The sequence below is a fragment of the Artemia franciscana genome, chromosome 21, assembly GCF_032884065.1.
Source record: "Artemia franciscana chromosome 21, ASM3288406v1, whole genome shotgun sequence".
In the NCBI taxonomy this organism is placed as follows: Eukaryota; Metazoa; Arthropoda; class Branchiopoda; order Anostraca; family Artemiidae; genus Artemia; species Artemia franciscana.
In genome coordinates, this window is record NC_088883.1 from 17,327,096 (window position 1) to 17,347,509 (window position 20,414).

Here is a 20,414-nt window from a genome sequence, read left to right on the forward strand (position 1 = left end):
GCAGTAGTAGTATGAGCATAGTGTATTTGGGTTAGTTCAATATCGCTCTCAAAATGCCCTGAAAGTTTCAACTTAATACCATAAGCAGTTCCTAAGATATTGCTGATACGCCCTTTCCACAACCTGCATACACATATTGTGTTTTGATTTAGTTCAACATTCTCCTCAAATATCCCTGAGAGTTTAGACCTTGCAACTTTAGCCTTAGTAGTAGTCGTAGTACACATTCCTCTCAACGTTCTCTGAAAAATTGTTTATTTGCACTTTTTACAACCTGCAAGTACATTTGCCTAGTGGTTTGCCTAGTTCAACATCCCCCTTAACATTCCCTGAGAGCTTCGCCTTAATACCCTTAGCCTTTTTGGAGACCCAGGATCAAATTCACCCCCCCCAAACAAAACGGATCCAAAATGTAAACAATGGGCAAACAGCAGAACTTACAGCCCTTGCCTCAAAGGCTACGCAGGGGTTATATCACACACGGAAGCATATTTACAAGGCATTTCAACCATGCTGAGCAGAATGGCTATCTCAAAATTTTGATCCAATGTCGTGTGGGGAGGACAGCAAAATCGAGCGCGGGGAAGGGATGCCCTACAACCATTTAAAAGGGACATTAAAACTTACAATTTCAATCGAATGAGCCCCCTCCTAAGGTTCTACGACAACTCCTTCCATATGAGGTAGCTTGGTGGAAAAAAATCGAAGCATAAAATACATAATGATCGTGCATAAAGTTCACTTCGTTCTTTACTTGGGCATAAGTAAGCGTGAGAGAGATGGACGAATTTCGACCCGTCAAGTGCTAGGATTCAGTTGCATCGGGAAAGGAGTAGAAAGAAGGGGCCTTAACAAGCTTTGGATTTGCTTATGAGGACATTGAACTTAAAGAGGTACTTGGGGGTATTTAGAAGGCTTGGAGAGGGGAGTTCCCTTACAATTTCAATTCCTTTACTTTGTTCATGGGATGCAAAAACAAAAAATCATGTCTTTTGGTGGCTTATTTGGTGGCAGCTTCTGATAAAAACTTGAAAAACGTGTTAATTTTTGCTCGTTTTGAGTTTGCCACGGCTATTTATTGTAATTTCTGTTCGTTTTGAGTTTCATTTATATATTGACAGTGATATGTGGTAGTTCTACGCTTGGAAGATTATTTGACTTTATTTTTGCTCATTCTTGGCTTAATGGAGCTCTTTACTTTTCCTTGAAAAACTTATCTTGTGGAAAAAGTTTTTTAAAATTATTTTCTGTTCTTTTTATTGACAAGCTCTTTTTCATGGACAAAAAGATATTTCTTTTCATTTTTCTTCTATAAGAATACATAGTATGGGTTGCTATTTCTACGTTAGAGAAACATTTTCAACATTTTTTAATCCCGACACCAATAGTATTTTTTAATTTAATTTTATGGCTTCAAAAGTTGACCTGAAAAATAAAGCTTATTATTATTCCCATAACATTCTATCTATGCTCTATGACAACCTCTATAAACTTACACTTTTTATTTATTTAAATTGTAAAAGCAGAAGTAGTAATAGTAGTATCCCCAAAAGTTTCAACTTAATACCCCCAGTCGTTCTTTATATATTGCTGAGGTGTCTTATTGGCAACCATTTAACACAATGCCTTTTGATTTGTAGTTTTAAAGCTTAATGGGCCAATCACATAATTGTGAAGGGGTTGAAATGCCTAATATCCCTTAAGACATACTTGTTGGACCGTTCTACTATGCTGTACAAATGGCTGTCTCAAAATTCGGCTGGATGCGCTAGGAAAATGAATGGGCTTGAGAGATGGGCTGTTTGCCCTCCAAAATCTTGTTACTATTAAAAAGGGCACCTGACACTCGCGCTGTAATTAGAATGCAAGGGGAGGACTTCCGACTTCATATATCTAGTAAAAATAATTTAAACAGGAAAAAACAAAGTGAAAACATATCAAGTATATTTTGTTTTCAGTACAGTGCAAATTATGTTCTAGTCTTGAGAAGGCATGGGGGTTGTCGGCCCTACTCAGGTTAATTTTTGCTTGACTCGATTATTCATTGTATTATTTAAATAATAAAAATACATTTAAAATGTTTTAACTTTTTAACTTTAATAAATTAAAAATTAATAAAACTTTAAGGAATATGTATCAGTATATGAATACTAAACTGACAATCCACGACCATTTTTTTTTTTTAGTAAAGTGCAAATTATGTTCTGGTCTTGGGAAACTATGGGAGTTGCCAAAAGACATAATTTCCAGACCTTTCAACTACACTGAATAAAATGGCTGCCTCAAAATTTTTATTGGACGTGTTTTGGGAAATGATGGGCGTGGAAGGGGATTGTTGCCCCTAATCACTTTTAACTAATAAAAACGGCACTAGTCCTTTCAATTTTCAATCAAATGAGCTTTTTTGAAGTTACTACGACAAAAATGGCCATCTCAAAATTTACATCAGATATATTACCTACGATATAGATATACATAACCTACAATGACTTATATGACACCAAGGCATAAGTTGTAACCCTTGCCCTGAGAGCTGTGGAGGGGTGTCATCCTCAAAGACATAATTTCCGGACCTTTCAATTATGTTGAACAAAATGGCTATCACAAAATTTTGATTGGATGTGTTTGGAGAAATGGTAGGTATGGGAGGGGGGTTAGTTGCTCTCCAACCACTGTATCACTTCTGAATATTAAGTAGGGCACTAACCCTTCAAATTTCCAATCGAATGAGCCTTTTTCGAAGTTTCTACGACAACAAATTGCCATGTCAAAATTTCTATCAGATACATTTTTGGAAAATACAAGGTGTTTGTGAGTGGGGGTATTCAGCCTCAGGTCACTCTGAATCTCGAAAAGGGCACTAAAACTTCTGATTAGCAATCCAATAAGCCCCCTTCAAAGTCTATACGATCAGACTTTCTATATAAACCTTAAATTCCCCCAGGGCATAACTTAAAACCCTTGCCCTGAGGGCTATGTGGATTGTTATCCTCAAAGACAGAAGTTCCGAACCTTTCAACTACGTTGAACGAAATGGCTATCTCAAAATCTTGATTGAATGTATTTGGGAAAATTGGTGGTGTGGGAGGGGGGGGGGCAGTTGCCAACCAATCACTTTCGACTAATAAAAGAGCACTAGCCATTCCTATTTCCAATCGAATGAGCCCTTTTCGAAGCTTCTGCGGCAACTCCTTCGATATGAAGTGCCCTGGCATAAGACCAAAAAAAAAAAAAAAAATACATTGTTCCCACATCGCTTTTTACTTAGGCAGTGCTATTGCGCTGCCTTTGAAATCTATGGCTTTAGATTCAGCTTCCGAGTTTGAAGTCCAAAGAGTCATCTCTGAGCTATTAGGACCTTCCTCTTGTGGACCTGACTAAACTCCGGCCAAAGCTTTAAAGTTTATATTAACCTCTATTCTATTTCCTTTCACCTCTCACCATTCTTGTGAAATCATTTTTGAATGGAACTTTTCCTAGTGCCCTAAAATCTGGCAGATTAGTTGTTCTACACAAGGGTGGTGCTAGAGAGGGCCCTTCTAATTATCGACCAATTTCTCTTTTATCAGCCTTTTGTAAAATTTTTGAAAAATGTATGTAGTCTGGACTTGTGTTGCTCCTTGATGAAAAAAAAAAATAATAAAAAATTTCAGTACAATAAGTTTGGTTTTCGGCCGTAAAACTCAACAGAACCCGCTTGCATGGCATTACTGAAGTTCAATCACAAGGCACTTGATGAGGATAAAATTTTAGCTGCGATTTTTCTTGATGGCAGACAAGCGTTTCACACCATATCACATACTATCCTACTCTCAAAGATTGAACACATAGGGAGGGGAAACAGCTGTCAGTGGTTTGAAACTTATTTATCTGAAAGTTCCATCAGTATTGACCTTAAGCTTCAAAATCAATTCCAGGTTTATCAGGTTTATTTTGGTGTCCATCAAGGGTCTATACTAGGACCTTTTTATTTCTTATATTCATCAATGATCTTTTTTATTGCTGTACCCGAAAAAAAAAATGAACGACATTGCTATAGTATTTGTGACCACGATTTTGCGGGAGCTAGTGAGGCAGCTCATGACCCAGTACTATTCGCATCTGCGGATGATAGTACTAGTGGGTATTCAGAAATTAAGGGATCATCCCTTATAATTAAAATGTACTCTGTCCCAAAAAGAACCTTTGCCTGATTCGCTGCAAATCGCCTTGCCCTAAATCTATCTAAACCTAGTCTACTTATTTTTTTCCAGATCGGGTACTTCTTATCCTTTGGTTCTAAGTATTTCTACCACTCATGGTGAAATAACTCGTCCCCATGATAGACATGTTCGATTCCTGGGTATCTTATTGGACGAAAACCTTTCTTTTAAACATCACTGTGCTCTTGTCAAACTTTAGCTCTCCATAAACTGAGGAGTTCTTCGGAAGCCTCGTCATTGTTTCCCTAGTTCAATAATAAAGATCTTCTTTCACTCTCTTATTCAACCTTATATGTATTACCGTCCAACAGTATGGCTATCAACATTCTCTTCTTTTACCCTCCCAGTTTTCAAAATATATAACAGAACAATTGAATTTGTATCTGAGGTGACAGGCCAGCTCAGCATTAATTTATTGGATGGTCAATTTCCATACATCTTTCTTTCCTCTTGTTTCATTTGTATGTATTTTCATGGAGGATTTTCATAGGGAGGAGTCTCCCTAACTTCTTCCGACAATTATATCTTTTAGATTCTGAACTTCGAAAAGAATCTTGTGCTTCTTTTTTTCTCAAAAGCGACTTGGATACTTTCATTCATAAAACCAAACCAATAAGATCACACTTTAATACAGTTTTATGTTGTGCCTGCATACGAAATTCCTTAACTATTAAAATTTGGCTATGCCGTTCTTATATACAATTTAAAAAAGAGCCAACTGACCACCTCCTATGCCTGGAAAATAGTTCTCTCTTCCTTTCTCTTTTTCCCCTCTCTTTTTCACCGATGAAAACCTTACATGTCAGCATGTTATAATAGACTCTTCCCGTGTTCAAATATCTAGGAGTCAAACATACTTCAAAGATTGAAGAACATTTTTCCCATCCATACTTAAAATGAACACTCCATTTCTTAGCACAGCCTAAAGTCTCCTATTGTACATTGATTTGAATGGCTATATTTCCATATCATCTAGTCTCTCGTGGTTTTCTTTTGAAAAGGTTTGCTAGTTGAAATTAATCCTTCCGAAACCCCAATTATCTGTGATTTAAAATGTGTTTATTTATAAACCTACTCATTCTCGATTTTTGTTTTGTACTTTTTATAGCTTCTTCTCGTCTACATTTTTTGATATTAGGAATTAGTCTGTAAGTTAAACCTACTGCCTTACAACACAGTCAATATGTCTGTGTTGAGGATATTTCCCCCCTATTTTTAGCGTGTTTAGTTTAATCTGAATCTCTTCCCTATTTTATTTACTTGGCGTATATTTATAAACTATTATTGAAGTAAGATTATTCTTAACACCGCAACAACTTTCTGTTGAACAAGGTTATAGAACATTCCGAGGGGATAGCTCATTTTTCAAATAAAACCCTACGAAACTACTTACACACCATCTAATGTTTTAAAACCAAAAATTACCTGATGACCCATGTTTGTATTCATATTCTGCATTCCTGCATGTCCCATAGACATATTTAAGCCATTTGGCCCCATGGCTGCAGCTAGTTGGCCAACCATTGCAAAATCTTCTGGCTTTCCGGAATGTCCCATATTTGGGGGTATGACACCATTCTTTATTTCTTCTGTTACAGGTGTGTTACCATGTGAAGGACTTGTTGGCCTAAAATATTTATGTAAATAGACTAAATATTAACCTGTATTGATGTATTAATATCTTGTATAGTATTGATACTATACATAGATATATACAATATGACATCAGATTTACTTTGTGTAGTAATTACAAGCATGATTTGGATCTCGGTAGGAAACAAATTTCTCCGCATGACGATACTTGTTAGACTTGGAAAGTATTATAGATTAGGTTTTAAAAAAAATAAGACAACGGTTTCAAGAAAATGAGGCCGTTCCTATTCTGAACGGTCAAAAGTTGCTTGTCGTCCTACCAAGTTCATTTTGGGAAATGAAGCATTACGAGTCGATGAGCCCCACCTATGGGAACTCACTTTTCAGCTGATGTTTCTTGGAAATCTCAGCCTTAATCAGATCCTGGTTAATCTAATCAAGTCCTTAATCAGAGCCTGTACTATAACACCCGGGGTAATTATTCTCTCCAAAAGTCCATTCACTCAGCTTCATCATTTTTTCTACTGATTTTGCTACTATTAACAACTCACTGCATCACCAAGTCACCTGAGGCCAACAAGGATATGCCCACTCCTCTTCCATCCCAATCTATTCAAAGCTTCCCTCTTTAGACTCTCCCAAGAAGCTCCAACTTCCTATAAATCCTTCCTTACGACCTCTTCCCACTCTATTTAGACAAGAATTTAGAAACAGAGGTCTGAGAGGGACAGTTGCCCCCTGCCCTACAGCAAATTACGACCCTGCATTCTAAGGCATTTTCGGCTTTAAATTAGAGGCCCTTCAAACATATATGGTGGACCTCTTTACTCCTATCCTTCCTTTATTCTTAGGGATGTACTTGGAATAGATCCTGAACATCACTAGAAGGGCTGACGTTGGGCTGTTCGTTTGACTCTAAATGGATGGCTGATCAATTTTTGGCAATTCGTCATCCTTCATCCCACGAGCCTTGCCTAAAACTTGTAGCAAAATATGGCTCCCTAACAGGAATTCCCAAGATCCAGATGACGCCACTCCAAATATCTACAACATGGATAACATACAAAAATAGCAACCCGAAGACAACAATTTTTTTTTTTTTTTAAAGAAAATACCCTAACAAACACGAGGGAGACCCCTAACAGTGATTATCCAAGAGAAGAAACACTAAGGCAATATTTCTTTTAGTATGCACCGCCTTATCCGGCGGTATATACCCTACTGGAATCGTATTGTTGAAGAGACAGTTTCATCATACCCCACTGTTTATTCTTTCAAATGAAGTTTCCAGAGAATCCTAAAAATCGGTGATCATGCTGCTCAAAGAAACAGCAGCCCTTTAGATACCTACTATGCACATAGTATAGTACAAATACTACTACCAAAGAACACTTACAAAACAAGAAGAGTAGATCATCAGAGCACAACAAAATAACCGTCACCCTATGGATTTAAGTTTATCAGTGATTACAGAGAACGCTATCAAAATAAAATAATTTAAATTGGCGACAATCTAAATTATTTATCTTGAAGGCAATTAAAATTATTTATTCGTGTTGGTGCTTTCTAAAAAAACAAGAACTTTTCAATTCCCAAGTAAAGGTTTAGAACATGCAAATACAAATGCTGCACCAACAAATATGTTAAGGTCTGTATGAATGAGAATTGCTCTTAATAAAACATTATTGCCCTTTATTTTAAAATGTTGTGGGTTGAATCGTTTCGGCAGAACTGTTTCCAGTCAGGGTTGCTCCACAGGTAATTTTTTTAATAGTTAATCTTTTAAATTATAGATTTCTAGCAATTTTTGTTCTCGGTAGTTTTTTTTTTTCATTTTTTTTTTTATGGCACTTGGTATTTAACAAGTGACATCTAGCGACTGAAATTTCTGTCGGTCTGTTTGTTTGTCTGACTGTCCTGGTTTTGCTAGTTTGGGCACTTCGAGATAAGCTGGGACGATGAAATTTGGCAGGCGTATTAGGGACCAGACAAGATTAAATCGGGAATAGTCGTTTCGCCGATTCGAACATCTAGGGGGGGGGGAATGGGGAACAGTTAGTTCGAAAAATTAGAAAAAATGAGGTATTTTTATCTTACGAACGAGTGATTGGATCTTTAAAAAAAAATGATATTTAGAAGCACCACGTAGCTCAGACCTCTTATTTTAAATCCCGACCGGACCCAGTGTCATTGGGGGAAGCTGGGGAGGAAGGATCTGGAAATCTTGGAAAACGCTTAGTATGGAGAGAATGGGATGAAACTTGGTGGGAAGCGTAAGCACAAGTCCTAGATATGTGATTGACAAAACCGGACCGGGTCCACTCTCTTTGGGGGGGGGGGGACTAATTCGGTAATTCGGAAAAATTAACAAGAGCTGAGAGCTCATATGGCACATGTGACGAGGCAAGAAGAGCTAAGAGCCAAGAGATCATATGGTATGAGCTCTAACAAAATTCTAAGAATCAATAGATTGATTTAAAAGGAAAGTCAGAGACTTAATGCCGGTCAGGATTTAAAATAAGAGCTCTGAGTCACGATGTCCTTGTAAGTTATAAATACCTAATTTTTTCTAATTTTTCCTCTCCCTTTAGCTCCCCAGATGGTCGAATCTGGGAAAATGACTTTATCAAGTCAATTTGAGCAGCTCCCTGGCACACTTACCAATTTGCATCGTCCTAGCACGTCCAGAAGCACCAAACTCGCCAAATCACTGAACCCCTCCCCCAAAGAGAGCGAATCCAGTACGGTTACGTCAATCATGTATCAAGGACATTTGCTTATTCTATCCACCAAGCTTCATCCCGATTCCTCCACTCCAAGTGTTTTCCAAGATTTCCCCCTCCAACTCCCCCCCCAATGTCAAAATATCTGGCCAGGATTTGAAATAAGAGCTCTGAGACATGAATTCCTTCTAAATATCAAATTTCATTAAGATTCAATCACCTGTTCGTAAGATAAAAATACCCCAATTTTCACGTTTTCCAAGAATTCCGGCTTCCCCCTCCAACTCCCCCCCAATGTCACAGGATGTGGTCGGAATTTAAAATTAGAGCTATAAAGCAAAAGATCCTTCTAAATATCAAATTTCATTAAGATCTAGTCACCCTATTGTAAGTTACAATACCTCAATTTTCAAAATTACCCCCCCCCCCAACTCCACCAAAGAGAGCAGATCTGGTCCGGTTATGTCAGTCACGTATCTTCGACAGGTTTTTATTCTTCCCATAGAGTTTCATCCTGATCTCTCCGCTTTAAGAACTTTCGAAGATTTCTGGTCCCCCCAACTGCCCCCCCCCCATATGACGCTGGATCCGGTTGAGACATAAAATAAGAGCTCAGAGCTCTGAGTTTCGAGGTCCTTCTAAATATGAAGTTTCATGAAGATCCGATCACTCCTTCGTAAGTTAAAAATACGTCATTTTTTCCAATTTTTTAGAGTTACCCCCCCCCCTCCTCAATAGAGTGGATCCGTTCCAATTATGTAAATCACATATCTAAGAGTTATGCTTATTTTTCTCACCAAGTTTCATCCCGATCCCTCCAATCTACGCGTTTTCCATGATTTTAGGTTCCCCCACCCCAAACTCCCCCCAATGTCACCAGATCCGGTCGGGATTTAAAATAAGAGCTTAGAGACCCGATATCCTTCTAAATATCAAATTTTATTTAGATCCGATCTCCCGTTCGTAAGTTAAAAATACCTCATTTTTACTATTTTTTTAGAATTAACCTCCCAACTACCCCAAAGAGAGCGGATCCGTTCCGTTTATGTCAATCATGTATCTAGGACTTGTGATTATTTTTCCCACCAAGTTTCATCCCGATCCCTCCACTCTAAGTGTTTTCCAAGATTTTAGGTTTCCCCCTCCCAAATCCCCCCAATGTCATCAGATCCGGTCGGGATTGAAAATAACAACTCTGAGACACGATATCCTTCCAAACATCAAATTTCATTAAAATCTGATCAACCGTTTGTAAGTTAAAAATACTTCAATTTTTCTTTTTTTTAAATTAACGGGCCCCCCACTCCCGCCCCCAGATGGTCAAATCGGGAAGAATACTATTTCTAATTTAATCTGGTCCGGTCCCTGATACGCCTGCCAAATTTCATCGTCCTAGCTTACCTGGAAGTGCCTAAAGTAGCAAAACCGGGACCAACAGACCAACAGACCGACAGAATTTGCGATTGCTATATGTCTTGTGGTTAATACCAAGTGCCATAAAAAAAGTAGGTATTCTTAACTTAATAACGGGTGATTGAATCCTAATGAAATTTGATTTTTGGAAGGATCTCGTGTCTAAGAGCTCTTATTTTAAATCCTGACCGGACCCGGTGACATTGGGGGAGTTGGAGGAAGAAACGAAAATCTTGGAAAACACTTGGAGTGGAGAGACCGTAATGATACTTGGTTGGAAGAATTAGCAAAAGTGCTAGATACGTGATTGAAATAGCCAGACCAGATTGGATCTCTTTGGGGGGGGGGGCAATTCGGAAAAATTAGAACAAGAGCCAAGAGCTCATATGGCATTTGTGACAAGGCTGGAAGAGCCAAGAGCTCAAATGGTGTCAGCTCTAGTAAAATTCTAAGAATCAATAGATTGATATAAAAGGAAAATCAGAGGATTTAATCAGAGGAGGTCGGGATTTAAAATAAGAGCTCTAAATCACGAGGGGACTTAGAATGTCACCTCGTGATCTTCTAAATATCAAAATTCATTATGATCCGATCACCCACCCGCAAGTTAAAAATACCACATTTTTTTTAATTATTCCTGTCCCTTCAGCCCCCAGTTGGTCGAATCGGGGAAAACGACTTTATCAAGTCAATTTTGCAGCTCCCTGACACGCCTACGAATTTTCATCGTCCTAGCACATCCAGAAGCATCAAACTCGCCAAAGCACTGAATCCCACCCCCTAACTCCCCCAAAGAGAGTGGATCCAGTACAGTTACGTCAATTACGTATCTACGACATTTGCTTATTCTACCCACTAAATTTCATCCCGATCTCTCCACTCTAAGTGTTTTCTTAGACTTCCGGTTTCCCCTCCAACTCCCCAAATGTCAACAGATCTGGTCGGGATTTGAAATAAGAGCTCTGAGACATGAGTTCCTTCTAAATATCAAATTTCATTAAGATGCGGTCACCCGTTCTTAAGTTAAAATACCTCAATTTTTTTAGGGCAACTCAAAGGGAACGGATCCGTTCCAATTATGTCAATCACGTAAGTATACTTGTGCTTATTCTTCCCATCAAGTTCCGTCCCGATCTCTCCACTCTAAGCATTTTACGAGATTTCTGTTTTCCCCCTCAAGCCCGCTATGTCCCCAGATCCGATTCAAAATGAAAATGGAGATCTGAGACCTAAGATCCTTCTATATATCAAGTTCAAGTATTCAAAGATCTTGATATCCAGTATCAAGATCCTTCCATTCGTAATATAAAGATACCTCAATTTTCACGCATTCCAAGACTTCCGGTTTCCCCCTCCAACTCCCCCCAATGTCACCGTATCTGGTCAGGATATAAAATGAGAGCTCTTAAGCACCAGATCCTTCAAAATATCAAATTTCATTAAGATCTGATCAACCGTTCATAAGTTAAAAAACCTCATTTTTTCTTATTTTTCAGAATTACTCCCCCCCCCCCCCAACTCCACCAAAGAGATTGAATCCGGTCCGGTTATGTCAGTCACGTATCTTGGACTTGTGCTTATTCTTCCCACCAAATTTCATCCCGATCTCTCCGCTTTAAGCGTTTTCTAAGATTTCCGGCCCCCCCCCCCCCCCCAAGTGAAACTGGATCCGGTCGGGATTTAAAATAAGAGATCTGAGTTACGAGGTCCTTCTAAATATGAAATTTCATTAAGATCCAATTACTCCTCCGTAAGTTAAAAATACCTCATTTTTCCTAATTTTTCAGAATTAACCCTCCCCCCCCCCAAATCCCCCAAAGAGAGCGGATCCGTTCCATTTGTATCAATCACGTATCTAGGACTTTCATTAAGATCCAATCACTCGTTCGGAAGTTAAAAATATCTCATTTTTCTAATTTTTCCGATTTAACCGTTCCCCACTCCCCTCCACATGGTCGAATCGGGGGAAGGACAATTTCTAATTTAACCCGGTCTGGTTCCTGATACACCTGCCAAATTTCATCGTCCTAGCTTATCTGAAAGTGCCTTGGTAGATACTAAGTGCCATAAAAATGAGATTTTTGAGTTTAGAACGGGTGGTCGGATCGTAACGAAATTTGATATAGAAGGGTCTTGTGCTTCAGAGCTCCTATTTAAAATCCCGACAAGATCTGGTGACACTAGGGGGAGCTGGAGGGGGAAACCAAAAATTTAAGAAAACGTGAAAATTGAGGTATCTTTATCTAAGAATGGGTGATCGGATCTTAATGGAACTTGACATTCAGAAAGATCTTAAGGCTCAGATGCTCATTTTCAATTCGAACTGGGTCCACGGACATAGGAGGGTGGAGGGGGAAAAATCTTGGAAACCGGAAATCTTGGAAAACACTTAGAGTGGAGAGATCGGGATGAAACTTGATGGGAAGAATAAGCACAAGTTCTAGATACGTTATTAAGATAACTGGACTGGATTCGCTCTCTTTGGGGTAGTTGAGGGGGGGATTTCCAGTGTTTTGGCGAGTTCGGTGCTTCTACGTTCTAGTACGATGAAAATTGGCAGGCGTGTCAGGGACCTGCACAAATTGACTTGATAACAGTCGTTTTCCAGATTCGACCATCTGGGGGGCTGGAGGGAGAGGAAAAGTTGAAAAATGAGGTATTTTAACTTACGAATGGGTGATCGGATCTTAATGAAATTTGATATTTATAGGGACCTAGTGTCTCAGAGCTCTTATTTTTAATCCTGACTGGTATTAAGCCTCTGATGTTTCTTTTAAATCAATCTATCGATTCTTGAAATTTTGCTCGAGCTCATGCCATATGAGCTTTTGGCTCTTCCGGCCTCGTCACAAGTGCCATATGAACTCTTAGCTCTTGTTTTAGTTCTTTATTCATATATATGTAGTTTTTTTCACTTTTGAGTTAAAATTTGTATGGGAGATTTTACGTGTGACTTTCCGGTATTATAAATGAAAATTGCATTTGAAAAAACTCCACAACAAAAAAATTTCACCAAGATCTTTCAAAAATTGCAGGTTTTGAAGAACGTAACAAGCAGCTGTATCTTCAAAAATGAACGTACGGCTGGTTTCATTCTGTTTTTAGTAATTTATTTCAGTTCAGCGATCATCGGATAAAATGTGTTCTTTTTAGCAATAGTAACGCTGTATCCATTTACACTTACTTATAACTTCGTTCTTCTTCGGGCAGTCCATTTTGCATCTGTACAAGCTGATGACCATGCGATAAATTTGGGTTATCTAATTCCTTCAATGGAGAGGATACTTCCTTTTTCTCTAATTTATTTTCTTTGTCGTCACTACTTGTTGCCTGAAACAAGTCAACTACATTAAATCAAATTCAGAACAGAGGCGCATCCAGGGGCCGGGAAGCCCCCCCCCCCAAAAAAAAAGAATTTTCTGGTGCCCTCATTAGTTTTTTCCCTTGTCACATTGCCGCCCTCAATATTTTTCTCTAGACCCGCCTTTGTTTTGGAATGCACTTCTTGTGTGTTCTCCAAAAGTCCATCATCTTTATTATCAATTCGCAGGTCAGCATTAAAATGGACAAAAATCCAGAAAAAAAAACCATACACTTCTTTTTTACAATTATTAATCAAATTAATAGATCAAGAAAATAGGAAGTAAAGGAAAATAACATCCTTAATCAATTAAGTAGTAAAATTAAAATATTTGAGTAAGATGGGCAATCCATGGTATCAGTTTACAATTTATAGTACATTTTTATGAATAGTTATTTTTCTTATACCTATTTGTATTTTTTGAAAAGAATATGGTACTTTTTCTTTGTTTTATTTTCACTGCTTCTGTCAATAGCAGACTATTTAGCTCTTCAATAAACTTTTAAAATCAGTCGTAATTTTGAGGGCCATCTTTAGTCGACTATCTCAAGTTTTCTTTCAAACTATGTACGTGTATAGGTCTCAACATTTTTTTTTATTTACAAAAATTACAAATCTAAATGTGTAGTAGGTCTGGGAATTTAGTAGTGTCATGAAGGTGAATCAGAAATCGGTCCATGGAGCCCATGTGCAAAATAAATCCATCAATCAATGTATCTATGAAACTAGCAACCAAAACAATTCTATTGGCCAAATGATCTTTCATTAGGTCGATTTTCATCATTCTTCCTTATTCAATTAACACTAGACGTAGGCGGGAAGGGGGCCTTTGGGACCAAGTTTCCAAATAATCCCAAAGGGTTTAGAATTTTCCAGCGTTTACAACATATTTGTAGTGCATGGTAAACATTGAACTTACCCCACCCCCACCCCCCCCCCCCGTATAATAAAAGTCTTGCATACGAACTTATCTTTACCCAAAAGCCTGAAAAATAAATTGAAGAAAGAAACCCTTCTTAGTAGCCTCGTGCTTCAAATAGAGCCTATTTTTAATTGTTATTTCCTTGAGATGGCCCTAATTTTTGTATGGCAATACAAGCGTAAATATTGAGTAAGTTACTGTTCTTTATAGAAAGTGCATTTTTTTTCTCTGTTTTACCTGTGGATTTACAATTCCCAAGGTTCATTCGGGGGCACCAATTCACAAAACTTGGGCGGAATGGGGCGATTTTTAGTTTTTTTTTTTTTTTTTTTTGAAGATACAAAAAAGGCGCTATTTTTCTAGAAGGCAGAACTTATGTTTCGTTTTTCGTTTTTTTTTTCAATCAAAATACCAGAAGATATTTTTCTAAATATTCAAAATATAGGGACGCACTTGTCCCCCCCCCCCCTTTAATAGGCAAATAAACAAATTAGTTATTTTGTAATCACTAATGGAGCCCCTTTTAAACGGCAAAATGAAAAACGAAATACATAAGACTTAGAAAAAGGAAAAACTAAAAAAAGCTCTTAACTTACACACAAACACACACACACACGCACACAAATAAAAAAAATCGAACAATACTAGCAGCACTCACATTATGAATAAATAAGGCACTTCACGAATCGAAACACTCCAAATTCCAAAGAAAGCAAAATCAGACCTAGCATCAGGACGGTTATTTTTTTCCTTTTTTTTAGTGAATTGCTTATTTTAATTTTGTTGTCGAGAAAGAGACTAAAATCAATCGGAAACAACCATAAATGAGAATACACTAAAGCAGAATTATCGTTAATTCTAAATGATTTATTTTTCGGTAATAGAAACAAACCGGGATTTACAAAGATTACATCTAACCCCGGTGAATGAGTCTGTTCCGCACTCCATTGAGCCTCCGATATGTGGTCTTGGGGACATGACCACATATCGGAGGCTCAATGGAGTGCGGAACAGACTCATTCACCGGGACAGACTCATTCACCGGGATCTAACCCCGGTGAATGAGTCTGTTCCGCACTCCATTGAGCCTCCGATATGTGTTCTTGGGGAAATGACCACATATCGGAGGCTCAATGGAGTGCGTAACAGACTCATTCACCGGGGTAGAACTCAGTTTGTTGCAAGGAATGCCATTGAAATTGAGCTAGCTGCAAAAAAGAAAGACATGGGCAGCTTATGCAAGCATCTCCGAGGCCTCACTGAAAATAAAACTCCCACCTTGGGTCCCGTCCTGTCCAGGGATGGTGCACTTCTCTCTGACGAAGGTTCTTGTCTTGAGCGGTGGAAGGACCACTTCTGTTCACTCCTCAACAATACTGGTCCGTCTGCGCCTCCTAATGATAGTCACAGCCAACCTTGCAGTCAAAGACCTGGAGCAGATGTTCCTCCAGATGAGCCTTTCAGCCCCTTCAGAAATTGGACATGCAGTAAAAAGACTCAAGAATAATAAAGCTGCTGGTATCTGTGGCTTAAACTCAGAGCTGCTAAAATATGGAGGTCCTGCAATGCTCCTGTTTCTACAATCTGGCAAACAGAGATAATTCCCGAGGATTGGCGGAAGAGTGTCATCATCCCCTTATGGAAGAGAAAAGGCTCGAGAAGCGACTGCTCCAACTACCGGGGAATAACCCTACTGTCAGTCCCTGGCAAACTGTTTTCAATGGTCCTGCTGGGTCGATGTCAGAGCATCATTCGAAAAATCCGGCGACCGGAGCAAGCTGGTTTTATGTCAGATCGTTCAACCATCGAGCAGATTTTCACGATTCGACAAATAGTAGAGAAGACCACTGAGTTCCGACAGAAAGCATTTATTGTCTTCGTTGACTTCCATGCTGCATTTGACTCAGTCGATCGAAAAGCTCTTTGGCGGATTCTAGAGTTGACTGGCCTACCCGAGAAATATTGCAGACTTCTCAAGGCGCTGCACCATGGGACGGAGAGCTGTGTACAAGTAAATGGTCGGCGCAGCCCGTTCTTTCAAATCACGACAGGGGTGCGCCAAGGATGTGCAGTGGCCCCAGAGCTCTTCAATGTCATCATAGATTACGTTATGACAAAACCACTTCACGTCTCAGCTTTGGGCTCAAATTCGGAGATCATACCATCTCAGATGTCGATTTTGCCGATGACTTGGCCATTCTGGCGGACTACATGGAGCAGCTGCTGGAAGCGCTCCGAATTCTGCGAGAAGAGGCTGCCAAAGTAGGACTGCATATAAACTGGAACAAAACTAAAATTATGGCCATAGACCCGTCTTATCCTGCTGTTAACTCTCCAGTTAGCCTGGACAGCACCACTAGCATCGAGGTTGTAAAAGACTTCACCTACCTGGGCTCCGTAATTTCTTCAAATGGCTCACTTCTCCCCGAGCTGCAGGCAAGATTATCTAAAGCGTCTTCTGTCATGGGTAGACTGAATCGTCACCTCTGGCGAAAACCAAATATCAGTCGCACAACGAAACTGCGGATCTTCAACGCTCTAGTCGGCTCTGTGATGCTTTACGGAGCTGAGACATGGCAAGCATCAGCTGCAACCCTCAAGAAAATAGACGTATTTCATGCGAAGAGCCTGAGGAGGATTGAGGGCCTAAGATGGTCCAACTTCGTCAGCAATGAAAAGCTTCTGCAGCTCACAAAGCAGTCTTGGTTTTCGACTCAAGCAGCCGAGCGAACCTTACGATGGTTCGGGCATCTGCTTCGAATGCCACCACATCTACCCGCAAAGATGATCTATGACTTCGACCCTATCAAAGTTGGTTGGAAGCGACCTCGCGGCCGACCGAAGAAACGTTGGTCCGACAGCCTGTCCGAGTTCTTGGCGATGGCAAACATCAGACAGGGCGAAGAGCAAATACTTGCCATGGACCGAAGTGGGTGGAGGAGGCAGACGTCACTCTCTACGCCAAGCAGTGCCCGGCAGGAGACTTAAGTCAAGTAAGTCAAGTTACCAATCAGACTGGCGTTTCCAATAATTCGGGTAATTTATCGAGCACGATCATTAGCTCATTAATTCCGTGGTTAGTATTAATCAATTCCCTGAATACCAACCATGTTTTTGTGCCCGTCTTTCTAGTTCTCCAATTTAGCATATACCACGACAGTTTTCTTTTCCTTAGCAGTAACTAAATGAACACAAGTAGTTCTGCATCGAACGTAGCAAGCAAGATTCCCCAGGTAAAAAAAACGTTTGAATTTATTAAGCAGTGTATTTTGATTAAGCTCTACCCTTTCTCCCCGTGTCATTATTCAACGTCTACTTGCCCCCCTCCCCCTTAACGTGTCTAAAAAGTTTCAACTTAAGACCCTAAACCAATCCTGAGATATTGCAGATACACCATTTTGACAACCTGGCAGTACATAGTTTCTTTTTATTTTTTATTTTTTGCTACTTTCCACGCAAGAATTACAAGTCCCAAAGGAGCTTATAGTGCAACATTATTGTTGTCTGAACTGGAGAAAAAACTTATTTAGTCCTTTCCCCCTCTACATACAATAAGTTTGACTTTTCCTTGTCCTAATCTTTCCGTTCCTTTCCCCAGCAAGCTTAAAAGTTTCAACTCGATCCCTAAGCTGGTCCCAAGATATTGCAGACCTACCATTTCAATGAACGGGATAGGAATCGTCTTTGGATTTGCCTCTAACCCCACACCCCCACCATCACTTAAGTCAAAAATTTAAAATCCAGCCCCTCCCTCCAAAATTCCCCTAAAGTTCCCAAAAGACACGGTATTTTAATAACTTGGATGCACATGGTGTCTTTCCATTTAATTCAAGATCCCCCTCAACATATCCTTGACATTTCTAAATTAATACTGTTTTATCTTGCTACTTAACCGTGAAAAATAATAAGTCTCATAGGACCTTTTAGTGTGAAAATGCTTTTTTGTGTGGATTGGCGACAAAGAATTGTTTAGCCCCTTCCCCTCCCCCAACACTAAATTTGAACTTTTCTTACCCCATTCTCCTACATTCCTTTCAGCAACAGTACTTGAAAGTTTTAGCTCTATCCCCCAAGCCATTCTCAAGATATTGCAGACATGGCATTTCAATGAACTGAATACACGGTGCCTTTCGACTTACTCCCCCACCGTGACTTACCTAAATTTAATTTAAAAATTCGAAGCTAACTTGATCTCTCTCTCTTTATCCTTTCCAATATTCTCTCAGTTTCAACTCGATCCCTTGAGTCATTATCAAGAGATTTTAAATAATTCTAAAAATCAGTTGCACATACTGTCTTTTGATTTATTCATATACGCGTATTATTTCCAGAATAGACTCTTGAGAAAATCCAGGAATCATGGAATAACAAGCGATCCGTAAGAACTCTCTAGAAACATAACTAATGAGGAACAAAAGGTTTTCAGTTCATTTCTAGATCCCCCAAAGGCCCCCTCATAACCCCCTACAAAACATATAGTCCAAAGTTCATATCGATAAATTTAGTTAAGAATATGTAAAACGGGTGGTATATTATCCTTTTTCCGTTGAAAGTGTTTAAAAACTTATGCCTAAGGGCATAAATTGTTGAAACTTGAAAAGCTCTGTTTAACGGCCGAGATAGAAATTTTGTCATTAAATATTCAACGCTCCCCGATAAATATGGTCTAAAATAAACATTTTCGAAACTGATAACCGATTTTCTTGTAAAATGGCTAGTTTGGATAACACTAAAAACAAACAAGAGCTAAGAGCTCATATGGCACTTGTGACGAGGCGAGAAGAGCTAAGAGCCAAGAGATCATATGGTATGAGCTCTAACAAAATTCTATGAATCAAAAGATTGATTTAAAAAGGAAAATAAGAGGCTTAATGCCGGTCGGGATTTAAAATAAGAGCTCTGAGTCACGATGTCCTTCTAAATATCAAAATTCATTAAGATCCAATCACCCACTCGTAAGTAATAAATACCTAATTTTTTCTAATTTTTCCTCTCCCTTTAGCTCCCCAGATGGTCGAATCTGGGAAAACGACTTTATCAAGTCAAATTGTGCAGCTCCCTGACACTCCTACCAATTTTCATCGTCCTAGCACGTCCAGAAGCACCAAACTCGCCAAATCACTAACCCCTCCCCCCAACTCCCCCAAAGAGAGCGAATCCAGTACGATTCTGTCAATCAGAATCTATTCTTCCCATCGAGTTTCATCCTGACCTCACCCCATTAAGTATTTTCTAAGATTTCTGGTCCCCCCCCAGCTGCCCCCCCCCCCAATTACGCTTGATCCAGTTGAGATTTAAAATAAGAGATCTGAGTTACGAGGTCCTTCTAAATATGAAGTTTCATGAAGATCCAATCACTCCTTCGTAAGTTAAAATACGTCATTTTCTCTTATTTTTCAGAATTAACCCTCCCTCCCCCCCAATAGAGCGGATCCGTTCCAATTATGTAAATCACGTATGTAAGACTTCTGCTTATTTTTCCCACCAAGTTTCATCCCAATCCCTCCAATCTAAGCGTTTTCCATGATTTTAGGTTCCCCCATCCCAAACTTCCCCCAATGTCACCAGGTCCGGTCAGGATTTAAAATAAGAGCTTTGAGACACGATATCCTTCTAAATATCAAATTTCATTTAGATCCGATCACCCGTGCGTAAGTTAAAAATACCTCATTTTTTCTAATTTTTCAGAATTAACCCCTCCCCCAGCTACCCCAAAGAGAGCGGATTCGTTCTGGTTATGTCAATCATGTATCTAACACTCGTGATTATTTTTCCCACCAAGTTCCATCCCGATCCCTCCACTCTAAGTGTTTTCCAAGTTTTAGGTTTCCCCCTACCGACTCCCCCCCCCCCAATGTCACCAGATCCGGTCGGGTTTAAAATAAGAGCTCTGAGCCACGATATCCTTCTTGAGATCAAATTTCATTGAGATCCGATCACCGGTTCGTAAGTTAAAAATACCTCATTTTCCCATCAAGTTTCATCTCGATCCCTCCACTCTAAGTGTTTTCCAAGATTTTAGGTCCCCCCCCCTCCAACTCCCCCCAATGTCATCAGATCCGGTCGGGATTTAAAATAAGAGCACTGAGACACAATATCATTCCAAACATCAAATTTCATTAAGATCCCATCAATCGCTCATAATTTAAAAATACTTCATTGTTTCCATTTTTTTTTCGAATTAACCGGTCCCCCACTCT

The 20,414-nt window shown here is 39.3% G+C and overlaps 1 protein-coding gene across 2 annotated transcripts in view; it reads right to left on the reverse strand.

Annotated features, from left to right (window-relative positions):
- LOC136040879 (pumilio homolog 2-like) overlaps nucleotides 1-20,414 on the reverse strand; it is a 199,080-nt gene that overhangs the window by 120,256 nt on the left and 58,410 nt on the right. For both annotated transcript variants that reach the window (XM_065725279.1, XM_065725280.1), the window contains 2 exons: nucleotides 13,116-13,261; nucleotides 5,628-5,829 (listed from right to left, as the gene is read on the reverse strand). In XM_065725279.1, coding sequence (XP_065581351.1) covers nucleotides 5,628-5,829; nucleotides 13,116-13,261 — 348 coding nt within the window. The remainder of the gene's footprint in view (nucleotides 1-5,627; nucleotides 5,830-13,115; nucleotides 13,262-20,414) is intronic.